We start from the raw sequence: 15,112 nt of genomic DNA, 5'->3' as shown, positions 1-15,112 counted from the left end.
TAGAAATTATATATTTGCGGCTAAGCCCTCATAACCTATTTGAACCCTAAACCTAACAGGTGAATTTATTCAAGCATGAAGTTTGTCACATAAATCAACATAAAATATTAATAAAACCAAAACCAATGGAGTTCCATGAGGACTATGAAGTAGTTCCTATATTCTCTCCTAACCTAGAACTATGAATAAAATAAAGCTTAGCCGTCAACAATGGCTTAGAAAACACATAAACAGGGTTTTAGGTCGTCCAAGGGTGTTCTGGTAATTTGTGGTTACTTCTGGGCTTCAGTCGGTCATAAAATATGCTAAGACCATATTCTGGTATCACCGTCGACCGATGTCAAGGGTTCACCGTTGATAGACACTCCTTCATCTCCTCGACAGCTTCCTCTCGCGAGGCAGACTGACCGCTCTTCAGTAAAACGGGAATAACGTCTGCTATAAGATCCTGATCGACCTCAAACCGGTGGCATTAGAAATCTAACTCAAAGCTCTATCTTGTGTCAAACTATGGGCGCAATCTAACGGTAAGAAGGTCTCCATCCATAGCTAGACATCTGACGCGTCTGTGCAGTTTTGCACCTCAAAAGGCTCCAAAATCACCATATTTCTCCAGAACGTACCTAGTACGGCCCTGGATAGGCTGTAACTCCCTGGATCTCTTGTAGGTGGGTAAACGCTTTGATAATCTTTGCAAACAGAGAATCAAATACTCGATCTGTATCAAGGCGTGTGGATTGATGTGGGACACAAGAGAGATGGCTCGCCTCCTGATACTCCAAGGCTTCTGGGCTGGATATGACACACCAAATCAGAGAACCCAAGCTGGATATTACACCAGTAGAATTTAGAGAAAACTCAAAACAAAGAAGATGATAAAAAAACGTTGACTGATTGATTTCCCAGCTGCATACAATGATAAATTGAAACGACTAACATACCCTAATCCTAAACGAGAATGGTGTAGTTTAATTATAATCCTAATCCAATTCGAAATTGGTTTATTACCTGGTCTAATCCTAATCCTATTAAAACTTGGTTTACATTGATTTTGAATTACAAATAAGAAATTAACCAACAAGCTGGTTCTTCTTTGGTTTCTTCTTGGCCACGACTTGAACTTGATCTTGAAGTGTCTCCTAATGTTCTTTAGATCCTCCACGTCCTGTTGTTCTTGCAAGAGATAAAGTGGATCAAGCTTCTGGTTGCAATTCTCTTTATGGGCCGAAAAAGCATTATTTCGCCAACTTCAAATCTAACCCAATCCATCTCATTCCTGACGTGTTTGCCTTGTTTTTCATGCATATTAGGAAGATAATTGAGGTCTCTAAAGCTCAGCTTGAGTTCAGGTGCATTGCTCTTGATCTCTTCTTTGTTTCTCACCTAACCGGCTCTATCTGAAACAATGATCAGCTTCTCTGCTCCTAGTTTAATCAGCTTCTCTGTTCCTGGTTTGTACAGCTTCTCTACTCCTGGTTTGATCTGATGGTTTAATTCTTCTCTTTCAAGTTGTTGCAAGGCTTTATCAAGAGTTCTCATTCTCTCTATATCCAGAACTTCATAAATCATTCCAATGAGACCTTGAAACTGCCCATTCAGCCAAGCTTTGATCAGTGTATTTGCTAGCCCATTCATTGGATCCCATCCCTTAAGTTTGAGCCTGATCAGGATCGCACCAGTACATGAACCTGTAAATACTCTAAATAGACTCTATATAATAGTAATTAGTTATTAAAACACTTATTAATCATGTCTAAAAGTAGATAAAATCCATGGTCTATCAAACATATTTATACAAAACTAGATAATAATCCACACTACGCACGCTTTGGAGCCTTTCTTATCGCTTAAATTTTTATACTATATGATTTTATACTATCTAATTTTTATGGTTTGATAAATTAAAATTGATAAGATAAATAGTAGGAAAAATAGGAGACTCGGCCCGTTAAACCGGTCCAAAACGCCAGTTTGAGTTGGCGGCTCCCGACCAAATAACCACTACGGCTCCCGACCAAATAACCACTACGGCTCATCTTTTTATTTGGCGCCACATAATTGCATCAGATTGGCCCAAAAAGAGATTGATCGGTCTGACCGTTCGGCCTAGCCATAATAAGCCAATTAGGGCGAACCGACCTAAAATAGGGTGAGAAAGGAGCACCTATATAAGAAAAGAAAGGAGCAAGAGGTGGATCTGAACGTACACATACACGCTTGGGGCTAGAATTAAAGTTTTGCTCTTTTATTTTCTTGTTGATTTGTACTTTCCTCGCCAGCGTTCCGAACACCGGCTTACTTTCCGATCAAACTTTCCTTATTTATAATCGAACATTTCACCGATCTAATAAAACACCTTTGAACTAACCCACCACGAATTTTGTCTCTATTATCGATATCCGACCAAATTCGGTTCAAACAGTTGGTGTCCACCGTTTAAAAATATGATTAATCTTAAAATATATTAGTCTAAATCAAGGTTAAAATATTATAAACTAAGGTTTACAAGTTGACACAAAATTTAGAGATCCGGCAAAATATATGGCTTTTAGAGGATATTCAATATTTTTTCAAGTGGATGTATAGTAAATAAAAGGATTTCGACAGAATAATGAGACTTAAAAATATTTGAACGAATTTATCCATTCTACATGCAAAAATTTAAGGTTTTAATTTGGTAATAAAATATAGAATTATTTTTTGGCAAATCGAAGTAGATTTAAAATTACTCGTAGTTGGTGGAGATATTGTACACCGGTGGAATGACCAGTTGTTCAGTCTATTTGAAGAAATTTCAAAAATGCAAAAGGTCTTTTAATGTTTTCACAAACTCACATGTTCCAAGACAAATACTATATGACATACATGTTCTATACGGAGTACACGAGTTCAGATAACATATGTTGTTGAGTGTTGACATAAATAAAAAGGTTTTTTACCTTTGATTTCGTCATAAGTTAAAGAGTTTTTGTATTGTTGAAAACAAAAATGTTGTTGAGAAAACGAGGAAAACGTTTTGATCCACAAAGAAAAGCGAAGGAATGAAGAGATTCTTGCTGGAATTGAGAGAAACAAGAAAAGCGAAGGAATTTAAGCAATTCTTACTATTACTAATTTTAAAAGTTAATTCCGTTATTTTCTTAATCATTTTTTTAAAAGAAAATAGTATTATTTAAAAAAGGGTGTCACCGTTGGAAAGGCGTGGCTTTCGCTTGCGTTTCCCTCCCATCTCGTTCCCATGTTCCCCCTCCCTCCCTTCCTCTCTTGCTTCCCTTTACTTTATGTTTCATATTCAATTTTAATCTATTAGATACCAAATCAACAAAAATACATTTTTCAGAAAGAAAGAAAAAAAAAATACAAAATTTGAAAATTTCTTGAATTGAATATTGTTGTATTTTTCTTTCGGATTTGATATCGATTTAAATCTCTGAGGTTTACATCAAAGAGGGTAATGGTGGTGGCGATGGATCTGAGTCTAAGTTTACGCATCATAGCGGCCGTTTTAACGATGGTGATCCAGTTTGCTTCCGGCAGTTTCGTGTTCAATGTGACGCATAAGTTCGCAGGAAAAGATAAACAGTTATCGGAGCTCAAATCTCACGACACCTTCCGTCACGCTCGGATGCTCGCCAACGTCGATCTCCCTCTCGGCGGTGATAGCCGAGCTGACTCGATCGGGTTCTCACACTATTTCTACGTACATCTTTGAAAAGCTAGAGTTGAATGTGATCTTTAGATTCAATCTTACATTTTGGGTTGGATCATATTCATATGCAGTTTATACTTCACGAAGATCCAGCTAGGATCACCACCAAAGTACTATCATGTTCAAGTTGATACGGGAAGTGATATACTTTGGGTCAACTGTGCTCCTTGTTCCAAATGTCCTGTCAAAACTGATCTCGGTGTAATGTTTTTTTTTTCAAACTTTTTTTTTTCAGATCATTCTCATTCTCATTCTCAGCTGGTTTGTTTTGCAATGCAATGCAGATACCTCTGTCGTTGTACGACTCAAAAGCTTCCTCCACTTCCAAGAAAGTTTGGTGCGACGACGATTTCTGCTCCTTGATTTCGCAATCAGACACTTGCGAACCCGAGAAGAAGCCCTGTAGTTACCATGTCGTCTATGGAGATGGAAGCACCAGTGACGGTGATTTCGTCAAGGATAACATTACTCTCGATCAAGTCACTGGTAACCTTAGAACCGCACCTCTTGCTCAAGAAGTTGTCTTCGGGTGTGGAAGCAACCAATCAGGGCAACTTGGGCAGACTGACTCAGCCGTTGATGGCATTATGGGATTTGGACAAGCAAACACCTCTATCATTTCACAACTCGCTGCCGCGGGAAGTGTGAAGAGGGTTTTTGCACATTGCCTAGACAATGTTAATGGAGGTGGGATCTTTGCTGTTGGGGAAGTTGAGTCTCCAGTTGTGAAAACAACTCCTTTGGTTCCTAATCAGTAAGTGAGAGACACCATCTTTGAATGTAGAATTCTTCTTTCTTTTAAGGCATTTAAGCTTGTGGTTATTATGTATAACAACAACTTTATCCAAAAATGTTGTTTGTTTAGGGTACATTACAACGTCATTTTAAAGGGAATAGATGTAGATGGCGATCCTGTTGATCTCCCACCAAGCATTGCTAGTTTTGGCGGAAATGGAGGAACCATTATTGACAGTGGTACAACTTTAGCTTACTTACCTGCGAATCTCTACAACTCCCTACTTAAAAAGGTGAAAACTCTTTTACACTCTTTAATTTGTTTCTAGTTTTTAGTCGTCACAACCCTGACTGATGATCTGTGTAAATATAATAATAGATTACTACTAGACAACCGGTGAAACTGCACATGGTACAGGAGACTTTTGCGTGCTTCAGTTTCACTTCAAAGTAAGATGACTTGCTTTGTGTTTCTACACTTTTTGTCTCAACCATTTTTGACACCAACAATGTTATATATATTTGCTTTTAAGTAAAACATTCATCACAGATACTCAAATTGCATGTGTAGAAACAAGAAGATCTATAAGATGCTTTGGCCAAGGATGTGCTAATAATATTCTTTATTGTACCTGCAGCACAGATAAAGCATTTCCGGTAGTCAATCTTCATTTCGAGGACTCACTCAAACTGACTGTTCACCCGCAAGATTATCTTTTCTCACTTCGTGTAAGTCAATTTCTACTTTGATGTGTTTGTATCAGACCGAATATTCAGAGAGTCCCTTCCTCTTGTATACATTTTTGTCTGTCTCGTCCACAAATTGAGCTTTTCCATTTCTTACAGGAAGACATGTACTGCTTTGGTTGGCAATCTGGTGGAATGACGACGCAGGACGGATCCGATGTAATCCTTTTGGGCGGTAAATTTCAAATCTTACTATCTGATATTTCTCATCTTTAAAATCATCTGTGTTTTTATGGTCTCCCATGTGTATCAGTCCTCAAATTGGGTTTTCTTCATATGTAGATTTGGTGCTTTCGAACAAGTTAGTAGTATACGATCTGGATAATGAGGTCATTGGATGGGTAGACCACAACTGTAAGTATCTAGAACCTGAAAACTAAACTAGCTGAAAAGAAGAAATCAAACAAATATGTTTTTTTCTTCTCTCTCAGGTTCTTCAAGCATCAAAGTGAAAGATGGATCAGGAGCTGCTTACTCACTTAAAGCAGATAATCTCGTACAATCTGCTTCTTCGGTGATTAACGGAACACTTGTAACGTTATTATCGATACTAATTTCGATTTTCTATACTTTTACTTTATAGTTTTGCTAAAAGGATATACATTGTTTTTTTATAACTCATTTGAAACTCTTTGTGGTTGCGACTTGGCATTTCGAGTCATGTAAGTTACATAGACAACTGACTTGCTCATTCTTTCGTGTATAACTCTCAAAGATAAATATATATTCTCTTGTTTTGCTCTAGTTTTTGGCCGTAATTTATACAAAAAAGGTTTACTTCTCAAAAATATGTTTTGGGAAAGAAGACACTATTATCTGTTCAAAGAAGTAGGAATGCAATATTGTCATGCGATTAAAAATGACAAGATTTTATTTGTTTGTGTATCGCCTGCTCGGTCACTTAAGGATTTTACACAGAGATTTGATCGACTAGTCAATGGACTAGAGTGATTGATCAAAGGACTATCACCTAATCAGTCTAAACAATTGGAGTTTTTTTTTTCAATCTCTATAGAATTTTTTAAATCTTCAGCAACTTAGCCTCCACCTACAAATGACCAAGAGCTTCGTATATTTCATTGCTTTGTTCTATTTTTTTACCTGGTTCATTGGAAAAACTAGATTGCATACACTTTTCCCAACCAGATCATCATCGAACACAGAGTTTGTGTTCTATGCACTCTAGTTAAGTAAAATAACCACCAGAGCTGCCAAAATTCAGTTGTACTAGCTTAACAAACCACATATATAATGTTTAAGGGTGTCAGCTGACCCCCCTTTCATACAAATGATCATAACTCTTAAACTAAAGTTCTAAATGAAGCTCCGTTTTGGGCTATAGATAGACATATGAGTGAAGAACTTACCCTATAGTTTGACTTCGAAATTCACTGATTTTATCATCCATTCTTCTTTTTCCAAAATATATTTGATGCGTTTCTTATCCTTTTTAGGTGGTTATGATGACTTTTTTTTCATGGTGGCTATTGAAGGTGGTTCGGATGTCATTCCGGTAATAATTCACCACTCCATAAGCCTCTCTTAAAAGTCATCATGAAATTTCTAATTAAATAGAGAAAACTTGTGGTTTCTTACAATTAAACTGGGTCAAAAATTAAAAAAGTCGTTAGAGACACATATCATCTGATTTACAACTATTTGACAAAGATTCCTTGGCATGCCACATTCTAGATTTACTATTTATCTGATCTCCTGAAACGTTGATGTTATCTGAAAAAGGATCAAGGACTCTTGCCTTGGATTTATGTGCCTCAGCATCCCAACCAAAATAAAGCATTAAAGGCACAAAAGCAGAGTAAACACTCTGAACAGTACTTTGGTTCTAAAGAGCAGATGCGGTTTTTTTTTTTTTGGTCAAACGCAGATGCGGTTTATAACGTATAAAAATTGCTCAAACAAACACAAATGCGGCTTCAGAAATTTATTTACAAAAAAGGGGGAAAAAAGAGAGACCGTAGTAAAAGTATTGGCAGAGTTATATACAAACATAGACTTTTGGCGGGAACATAGAGCATAAGAGACATTGAGACTAAAAAAACTGAAATGGAGAGAGATAGACAAAGTCTAATCTCACATTTACACCTCCTGCCTCTGTTCTATCTCTCTACTCTTTGGTTGGCACGTGCATGTGCAGATTCACGATTCTGTCGACTCCATTGAGCTCAGGTGATTCGGTTCCTGAGCCTGGAGTTGACGTTGATGCTGTGTCCGGTTCCGAAAGGCCATTGCTGATGTGTTTATCCACTGAGAAAGAAGCAGTTGATAATTTGTCTGGTTTCGAGTCAAGGAAGAGGCAAACTACAGCGCAGTCATCGACTTTTGAAGTAGGAAACTTCCATCTCCAATTCCTCACTGCAGCTTCCACCAAGGCTCGACCAGCTGTGCAACGTGTTGGTGCTTTCGCTACAATCTCCACTACTTCTTCATTCGTCAATACATCCCAAATCTAGCAAAAATTTCAAGATAGAAAAACACTTACACTTAAAAGACCAAATAGTTTTGCACATCCATTATGCATTTATTCAAAACTACTAACACTATGTCAGACACTGTGATGTCTCTTACCCCATCAGTTGCCAGGACAACAAATTCATCTTTCTCAGTGAGGCGTCGGTAAGACACGTCAGGCACAGAAATGAGACCAAAGTCCTTAAGGCAAAAATCTCCAAAAGCACGCGCCATGGCCAGACCAGGTGAGTTGTGGTTAGGAAGCCAGAGGCGGGCAACCCCAGGTTCATCCCGGAGAGCGAATATACGTCCTCTGCATCTCTTTATCCTTGCTGCTTCAGCTGGGAACAAGAAAACTCCAACTTTAATTGATAAAACCAAATTATCTTTTCAAATGTCTAAATGCTTAAACTAAAGTTTCATCACTAGTAGTTCCGTAAGAAGAACATAACAACGATGGAATTGATCAAGCGTAAACGGTTTCAAAACCTTTATTAAGAGTGGTAAATAACCTGGAACATCTGGTTTGAGATCTTCAGTTAACTGAAAAGGAACAAGTTTATTCTCTTTGTTCCTCGTACCCAATACCGCTCTTGAATCCCCAATGTTTCCAACAACAAGATGTTGACCCTACCCAAAGAAGAAAAAGAAAAAAAAAAGAGTACAAACAATCAAGAATTCGAAACAAAACTCAGAAACAACATGAGATATTTTGGTCCAAACTAACTACCTGCTTAACCATAGTAACTGCAGTAGTTCCACTACAAAAACAATCAACATCCACTTGCATCTTCAATTCCTTGTCCATGAATCTGTAGGCTTTAACAATTGAGGTCAAGAGTGTCTGAACCATATCCTGATCCTTATTGTAGACTCGGGATTCTCCATTAGCAGATATGTGGACAAGGCTTTCAGAGGTCTTTCTGTCAGCAGTGTTGAGGCTGATCTCTTTAAGAACCTCCTCGCAGGAGACATAGGACGACTCCAAGTGAGAGCCTAATTTGAGCGGAAGCAAATCCCTGACTCTCTTTGCTATAACGTGACCATAAGGACCATGTCCATCAAATACACCACAAAAAACAGTGTCCGCCATCGACCCAAAATTCTGAAACATTTCAAAACAAATCAAATATTCAGCTGAGTGACACTAGGCGCTATTCAACTAAGGATCTCGTCAACTAAATCAATAGTTGCTTGGAGTAAAACATTTGATGGCATACTTTTAGAAAGGAAATGAAGATAACAAGAACTATATTGAAGTAATACATTATGATGAGAATGTACACGACATACTAATTACTTTTCTTGGGAAAAAAACAACAAAATTGGTTTTTTTTTTAACAGCACAAACGAACGAACCTCCCAGACAATCATGGCGTCCTGGTTAGGACCTTTCTTGCCCTGTTGGGAGAAGAGAGAGGCATGATCGGTAGAGCCATTCAAGAACATCCTTCCAGGGATCCTGTGGAGAAGCGGCTCATCTTCTCCTCCCGTGTTGTCGAAAGAAGAACTGCAAGATCTCCTCTTGGAACTGCTCTTCCTCCTCCTCCTGTTGGAACCACCAGGAGGAATGGATCTCCTCCTCCTGGTTTCTCCTGAAGATAAGCAGGACCCCATATCAAGGGCCCTGAATACGCTTATCAGGCACTCCAGACCACCAACGCAATCGAAATCGAAACTAGTGGTTTCCGGTGAAGGAATCTTCAACCTCAAGCTACCTTCGCTCAACGCCAGGATTGTATAATTCAACAACAAGACACCGATTTGGTGATGATGAGAAACAAAACAAATTCAAAGTATTGATGATCAAAGGGATCGGCTCTATAGCTCTCTCTCAGATTAATGCAAAAAGTTTGGATAGAATCAGAAGAGGAGTCGTAGTTGAAGGAATAAGAAGAGAATCAGAGAGAAGAGAATGAGTTTGAGCAGTCCAGAAATAGAAGATGGCTTTATCCACAATCTCATCCACAAACACAAATCCAAAAGAGAATCTTTTTCCAAGAACAAGGAGAGATAGATTCGGATCTGAAGGCGATAATCAGAACCTGCTTTCAAGGAACAACCACATACTTCTTACGATTATGCTGCTCTCCTTCTCTCTCTCTCTCTCTCTTATTTTATTATTTAGGATGCCTCTTTTTATTTTAAAAATATGTTTTACGAAATCCTTCACGAAAATACTTCTATTACTATTTTCTTTTTACAAACTTATCTCATGAAAACGGGAGATTAGCAATGAAATTTTTTTATAATCCATTGTGTAATCAAAAATAAATTCCCATGATATTCTTTTTTTAATAATATATACGTTTTATCTTTTCAAATCAATCTTGATTTTTATTTCATTTATTTTGGTTATTTATAATTTCAAATACAATAACCTGAATATATTTATTTTAATAAGATATGTTTCAGATTGTTAAAAAAAACATATGTTCCAACATTTTGATGTACAATTTAAAATAAGAATGTTCCACACAAAATACATTTTTTTTTACAAAAATAAGACAGTTATATTTTGAGAAATACTCTCAAATAGTACTAAAACAGGTTTTTATTTCAAAATAATAAATAAAAAAATCCGTAAAATTTATGTACTGATTTTTTTAGTGTTATCTATGATATTTATCATTATTTAATATATATATTTATTATTACTAGGTGATTTTATGTGTTCATGCATAGATATAAATATTTATAAAATAAATATAATATAATAATTGATAAATATTTTACATTTAGTTTATATAATTGTATAATTTTTATGAATGATTTATATTATGTTCACCTTTGTTGCTCTTGGTTCGATCTTCTTGTTGGTTCATACTTTGTGGAGAGAAAGAAATGGCCGTAGGCATGGAGAATAACCACACATTGCCAGCATGATTACTAAGTTTGTGGATAAAGCAATTCGTCTAAAGCTTCTCATGGTGAAGGGGCTGGGGCACAAAATACCTCGAAAAGGGGTTGATCGCTTGGTTTGAGACTAGGGAGTCAAGACCATGAGGTTTTTTTTTGGTACAGATTCTTTAAAGTTTTTTTCTTATACACAAAACTAGAAGCACTTGATGTACAAAAGTTTGTTTTAAATAAAATTTTACATTTATTAAAAAAAAAAAGATATAAAGGTTATTGTGGAGAATTGAACCCGAGTTTGTGGGTTCAGTGGTGCAGTTTCACAACAATTTTGCTGTAACTAACTAGTTAACATGGTTTGTAAATCTAGTTTATATAATTTTACTGGTGCCAACTGACCCAACACCTCTCAAATGGTTCGTCATGATGAAGTCAGGAGCCACAGGCTGAAGAGGAATCCATTATCATTCTACCCGGTAAATATATTATTGTCTTGCTAACGAGCTTTGTTTGACATTTAAAATAACAGATGGCGGTTCTGGCAGGTCGAGCTGCTGCTTAAGAACTGGTTATGTATCACCTTTGCGGTTGATACTGATTACTGACCTCATCATAAACTGATTTTCCAGCTAAATAACTTAGCAGAGAGACACTCCAAAAAGCAGCCATGAGTATTAGTACTCTAAAATAACGCTGTTGGAAACACTGTTGCAAGATAATCAATTATAATAACTAAGCTTTGGTTCTCTTTGCAAAATAAAAATAAAAACGAGTAATGCCAAGACGCAATCATGACTATGAGGTTCTCCCTAAGTCCCTCAGAGAAAGAAAATTAGATTTTGCTCAAATGCTTCCGACAGTAATATTGTTGGCTTTTACAATATTCATCACTGAAGTAAGCTACAACCCCTTTAACTCTATTTGCCAAAGAAAAATTAACCGATAGCTCCTAAAAAGCAGCCATGGTGATAATGAGATATCTTGGCATTCACCATAGCCAAAGCAAATTAGATTTCACTTGAGAGGTTTCTAAATATAACATTGTTGGCTTTCTAAAATTCTAATCGGCTTGCAGTCTCAGTATCTCCTTAGCTGTTCTTACCCTGAAGTATGGCATGTCCGTCTGAAAACGATAGAAATAAGACAAAATGAAAACAGGAAACATGTTTTTATATCAATCTTCGCTCATGTTATCACCCAATACTCATCTTCTCTATAAGAATTGCTGCCTAGGGTATCATGTCCAGAAGTAAATGTAAATCTTGATGATATATTTTTATTACCTGGCTAAACTTCAGCCCCAGTCCTCTACTGTAAAAATCTATGTATTTAAGCATAAACATCCCACAGTCGTACCTGGACAATTGGCAAGAGAGGATTATCATCAGAGACTGCATAACACAAACTGCTATAAGAGAGCGGTTGAATTTAGTTGTAGCTAGTCATAAATTAAAATGAACAAAACAAGCTATAAACTATGGTATCACAGAAGCAACCTAGGTAGCAAACTATTAGAAACCTTGATATATTATGTTGACCTGAACAGAACTCATATCAAGATATAAACTGGCATAGCCAAAGAAAGTATGGATCGTTCTACAAAGGAGGTTTTTCTAATAAGATAAGCAACACTAAAATTTTGTACCCGTTCTGTTGTAGCGGAAGGTCTTTAACGTATTCCATGTCCCATGAACTAATGTCAATAGTTTTACCATTCTTGTCCTTCACTTCATCCACAAAGTACTTAGCCTAAACCAATTCAAGTCCCAGCATTACTTAAAACTATCACAGCATTGTAAGAAAAAGTAAATGGGTTTAAGTTTATGATCATGAAACTATACCAGGGCAGTCAAAATTGTAGGATCAGATCCATTAAGTGAATCAAGATACATGAATTTGCATTCCCTTATGTTAATCACTGCAAGGGTCCAATGTACAACACCATGGATAGGAACAAATATCTGCACAGGTTCAACATCAAAATCAAATCGGATGATATTAGTAAGATTTACAGAAAGGAAACCAAAAGCTTTAGGTTCTGAAAAAAGCTCACTATGTCACAGTCGATAAGATTATATCCGAGCCTTTTATGTCTGGTCCATCTCCTGACAGCTTTGTAATTGTAACTGGGTCTTGTTAGCTGAACAAATTCATTTAAAGGGAAATATGTATAAGCCCGTGAATATTAATAAACATCAACAACTGTCGCAGCCATTAACGGACTAAAAGAGAACCTTGACGTAAAAAAACGTATTGAAGAAATGGCATTTGAAGTCCCTTTGAGGATCTCTAGTTTCTCTTTCTTTCAGCAATTCGAGATAGAGATTGATGACCTATAAAAAGAGAACAAATTGAAACACCATGAATCATCAATGCAACAAAAGGAGATTAGAAAACGGAATAAGCACATCGTCGTTAAGCCAAGCACACGGTTTGAGGCATTGCAAAGTCTCTCCGCGAATTTCAATGCCGGAATTTTTATGCAAAACCAAGACCTTCATCCTGAGAGGGGAATACGATTGGTCAAATTCCTAAATAAATAGCATGATGACATTGTGGTGGAAGCTTACCTATTTCTCACAGAGAAGGCACTTTTGACTTGAGCATCTTCCTCTTCTTTGAGCGGGATAAAGAGTTCACGAGATACCTTCAAATAAACAACAAGTTTCAGAAACAGAACACATGACAACCGTTCGTAACCAAACTAACAACTTGTCACAACTCTCTATAATAAACATCCCTCAGTAGATACTCTATAACTGTTGTATTCATTCCATAAGACAGGAGCAAGAAGAGTAGTGTACCTCAGCGCGCTTTTTCTTCAAACGGGGAGATCGACGTATCAATGGTACGCTCAGATAGCTACCCTTTGGAGCACGGGGAGGAGAAGGAGAAGAATATTCCTTAGCAGCTTGTTCAATGCTTGAATCTTCTTCATCAACCAAATCAATCACTTCATCTTCATGTATGGGTTTGCTTGAATCAAACTTGTAACCAAATAAATTGCTTGCTTCATGATGACTAATCCCTAAGCAAACACTTGTTGTCCTCCTCTTGTTACGACGAACCAGTGATCTGAATCTAAGAAATCCTCTGCAACGGGCGTGAAATTCGCGGACTTTATATCTAGAAAGCCTGGGGGGTATTGTAGAATCGGAAGCTGGCTTGTCCGAGAATCTGTCTTGCCTCACGCCGCGCTTTCGTTTGGTCGCTGCATAAGCCATGGTGGGTGGGAGAGTAAATCAGCCCTCTGTGAAACCCAAGCAAGCCGTTCGTCTTGTTCGCAGAGCGGCTAGGGTTTATGAGTCGCCAGCGTCACGGGGCGAGAACGAGAAGGGCAGCCATTTCCAAAATTCAAAGCGTTTTGACCAAACAGGTTATTTCAATTCGAGCAAGCTAAAGTACAATGTTACAATTGTCTTTGATTGAGACACGTTTAATATTGATAGGAGAAAATTACATATACACGATACTTTTTAATAATATTGGTTCTTACATTTCTTTATAAATTAATATTAGTTAGTGTTATATATTTTATATATTCCCTATTATTTGAGAAGCATTGCAACATTTTTTTGTAGCCACGTGTCATCACTAGAATGATTCTTAAAATCCTTAGAGAAATAAGTTGGTCCATCTAAATATATAATAAATTTTTTATTAAACCACAATAAATACATTATTAATGTGCTTCATTATTTCCATAAATAAGATTACGGAATTGCCTAATGTGGCTAAAATATATATGACAATTAATGATTTTGAATAATAAAAATTTGATAAAAATAAGTGTGTATTATAATTATATTTGTTTAATTTTAAGCAATTAAAATAAATTAAACAATCATAGTAACCATATAATAAAAATTAAAAAAATTATTTATATATTATATTTTGAAATTTTAAAAACTAGTATAAATTACTAAAACTGTTAAAAGTTTCACATTCAAATTTTGTAATCTATGATTTAAAAATTTTGTTATGACATGATACAAATAATTAAAAAATAATATAAGTTGAAAGTCTTATTTAATAAGTATCAAAAATAAAAGATATATAAATATATATATCATTTTAAATTAAACTATATGCCATATAAAAATACATAAATATCTTAATTTTGAAACTTTCTTTGAATATTTTTTTTGATAAAAAATTTGAAAAAATATCGATAACTTAATTTTTAAAAATATTATAAATTACTTAAAAAATTAATCCCGTAGTGAAAATTTTGTTATCACTAATTTAGATTTTTTGCTATAACAGATACATATGATTAAAAAATATGAGCAAAAAACATCATCTAATAAATATAAATATTAAAATATATCATATATATGTTATTATCATTTAAATTTAATTATATATCATATCAAATATAAAATATTTTTTCGATTTATAAAATTTATTTACATGTTCGCAATTATATAAGTAGTAGATAATGACTTTTTAATTATTCAATATATATTTATTATTTCACAATATGTTATAAACATATAATATATAAAATAATTTATATATATAATGTTCATTCGGTGCAAGGCGCGGGTCTTAACCTGGTATCGTAATATAACTAATTGTATTCAAAATATTTGG

General features: G+C 35.7%; 3 protein-coding genes across 4 annotated transcripts; 1 reads left to right on the top strand and 2 right to left on the bottom strand.

The window, feature by feature from the left end:
- The first annotated feature begins 3,275 nt into the window (after window positions 1-3,275).
- On the top strand, window positions 3,276-5,935 carry LOC106407031 (aspartic proteinase 36). Its single transcript, XM_013847806.3, has 9 exons — window positions 3,276-3,681; window positions 3,781-3,910; window positions 3,994-4,463; window positions 4,575-4,737; window positions 4,824-4,894; window positions 5,083-5,173; window positions 5,291-5,366; window positions 5,474-5,545; window positions 5,623-5,935. Exons 1-9 carry the CDS (start codon window positions 3,455-3,457, stop codon window positions 5,772-5,774), a joined length of 1,452 nt encoding a protein of 483 aa, XP_013703260.2. The 5' UTR covers window positions 3,276-3,454; the 3' UTR covers window positions 5,775-5,935.
- Window positions 5,936-7,118: 1,183 nt separating this feature from the next.
- On the bottom strand, window positions 7,119-9,816 carry LOC106411313 (probable protein phosphatase 2C 74). The gene is made up of 5 exons (XM_013852054.3): window positions 9,020-9,816; window positions 8,391-8,765; window positions 8,173-8,290; window positions 7,778-8,001; window positions 7,119-7,658 (listed from the first exon to the last, which is right to left on the bottom strand). Exons 1-5 carry the CDS (start codon window positions 9,275-9,277, stop codon window positions 7,317-7,319), a joined length of 1,317 nt encoding a protein of 438 aa, XP_013707508.2. The 5' UTR covers window positions 9,278-9,816; the 3' UTR covers window positions 7,119-7,316.
- A 1,496-nt stretch (window positions 9,817-11,312) lies between these two features.
- LOC106407603 (putative ubiquitin-like-specific protease 1B) lies at window positions 11,313-13,936 on the bottom strand. Of its 2 annotated transcripts, none has more exons than XM_013848477.3 (9): window positions 13,321-13,936; window positions 13,087-13,163; window positions 12,925-13,018; window positions 12,751-12,849; window positions 12,570-12,656; window positions 12,358-12,477; window positions 12,162-12,265; window positions 11,873-11,907; window positions 11,313-11,639 (listed from the first exon to the last, which is right to left on the bottom strand). In XM_013848477.3, the coding sequence occupies exons 1-8, from the start codon at window positions 13,738-13,740 to the stop codon at window positions 11,901-11,903; spliced, it is 1,008 nt and encodes a 335-aa protein (XP_013703931.2). In that variant the 5' UTR covers window positions 13,741-13,936; the 3' UTR covers window positions 11,313-11,639; window positions 11,873-11,900. The 2 variants fall into 2 exon arrangements, with proteins under 2 accessions (XP_013703931.2, XP_013703930.1); XM_013848476.3 differs by lacking the exon at window positions 11,873-11,907 and adding an exon at window positions 11,800-11,872 and having other exon boundaries at window positions 13,321-13,934.
- Between the last annotated feature and the right edge of the window lie 1,176 nt (window positions 13,937-15,112).

This window comes from Brassica napus, chromosome A4, assembly GCF_020379485.1.
Source record: "Brassica napus cultivar Da-Ae chromosome A4, Da-Ae, whole genome shotgun sequence".
Taxonomy (NCBI): Eukaryota; Viridiplantae; Streptophyta; class Magnoliopsida; order Brassicales; family Brassicaceae; genus Brassica; species Brassica napus.
This window is presented reverse-complemented; position numbering and strand designations above follow the sequence as displayed.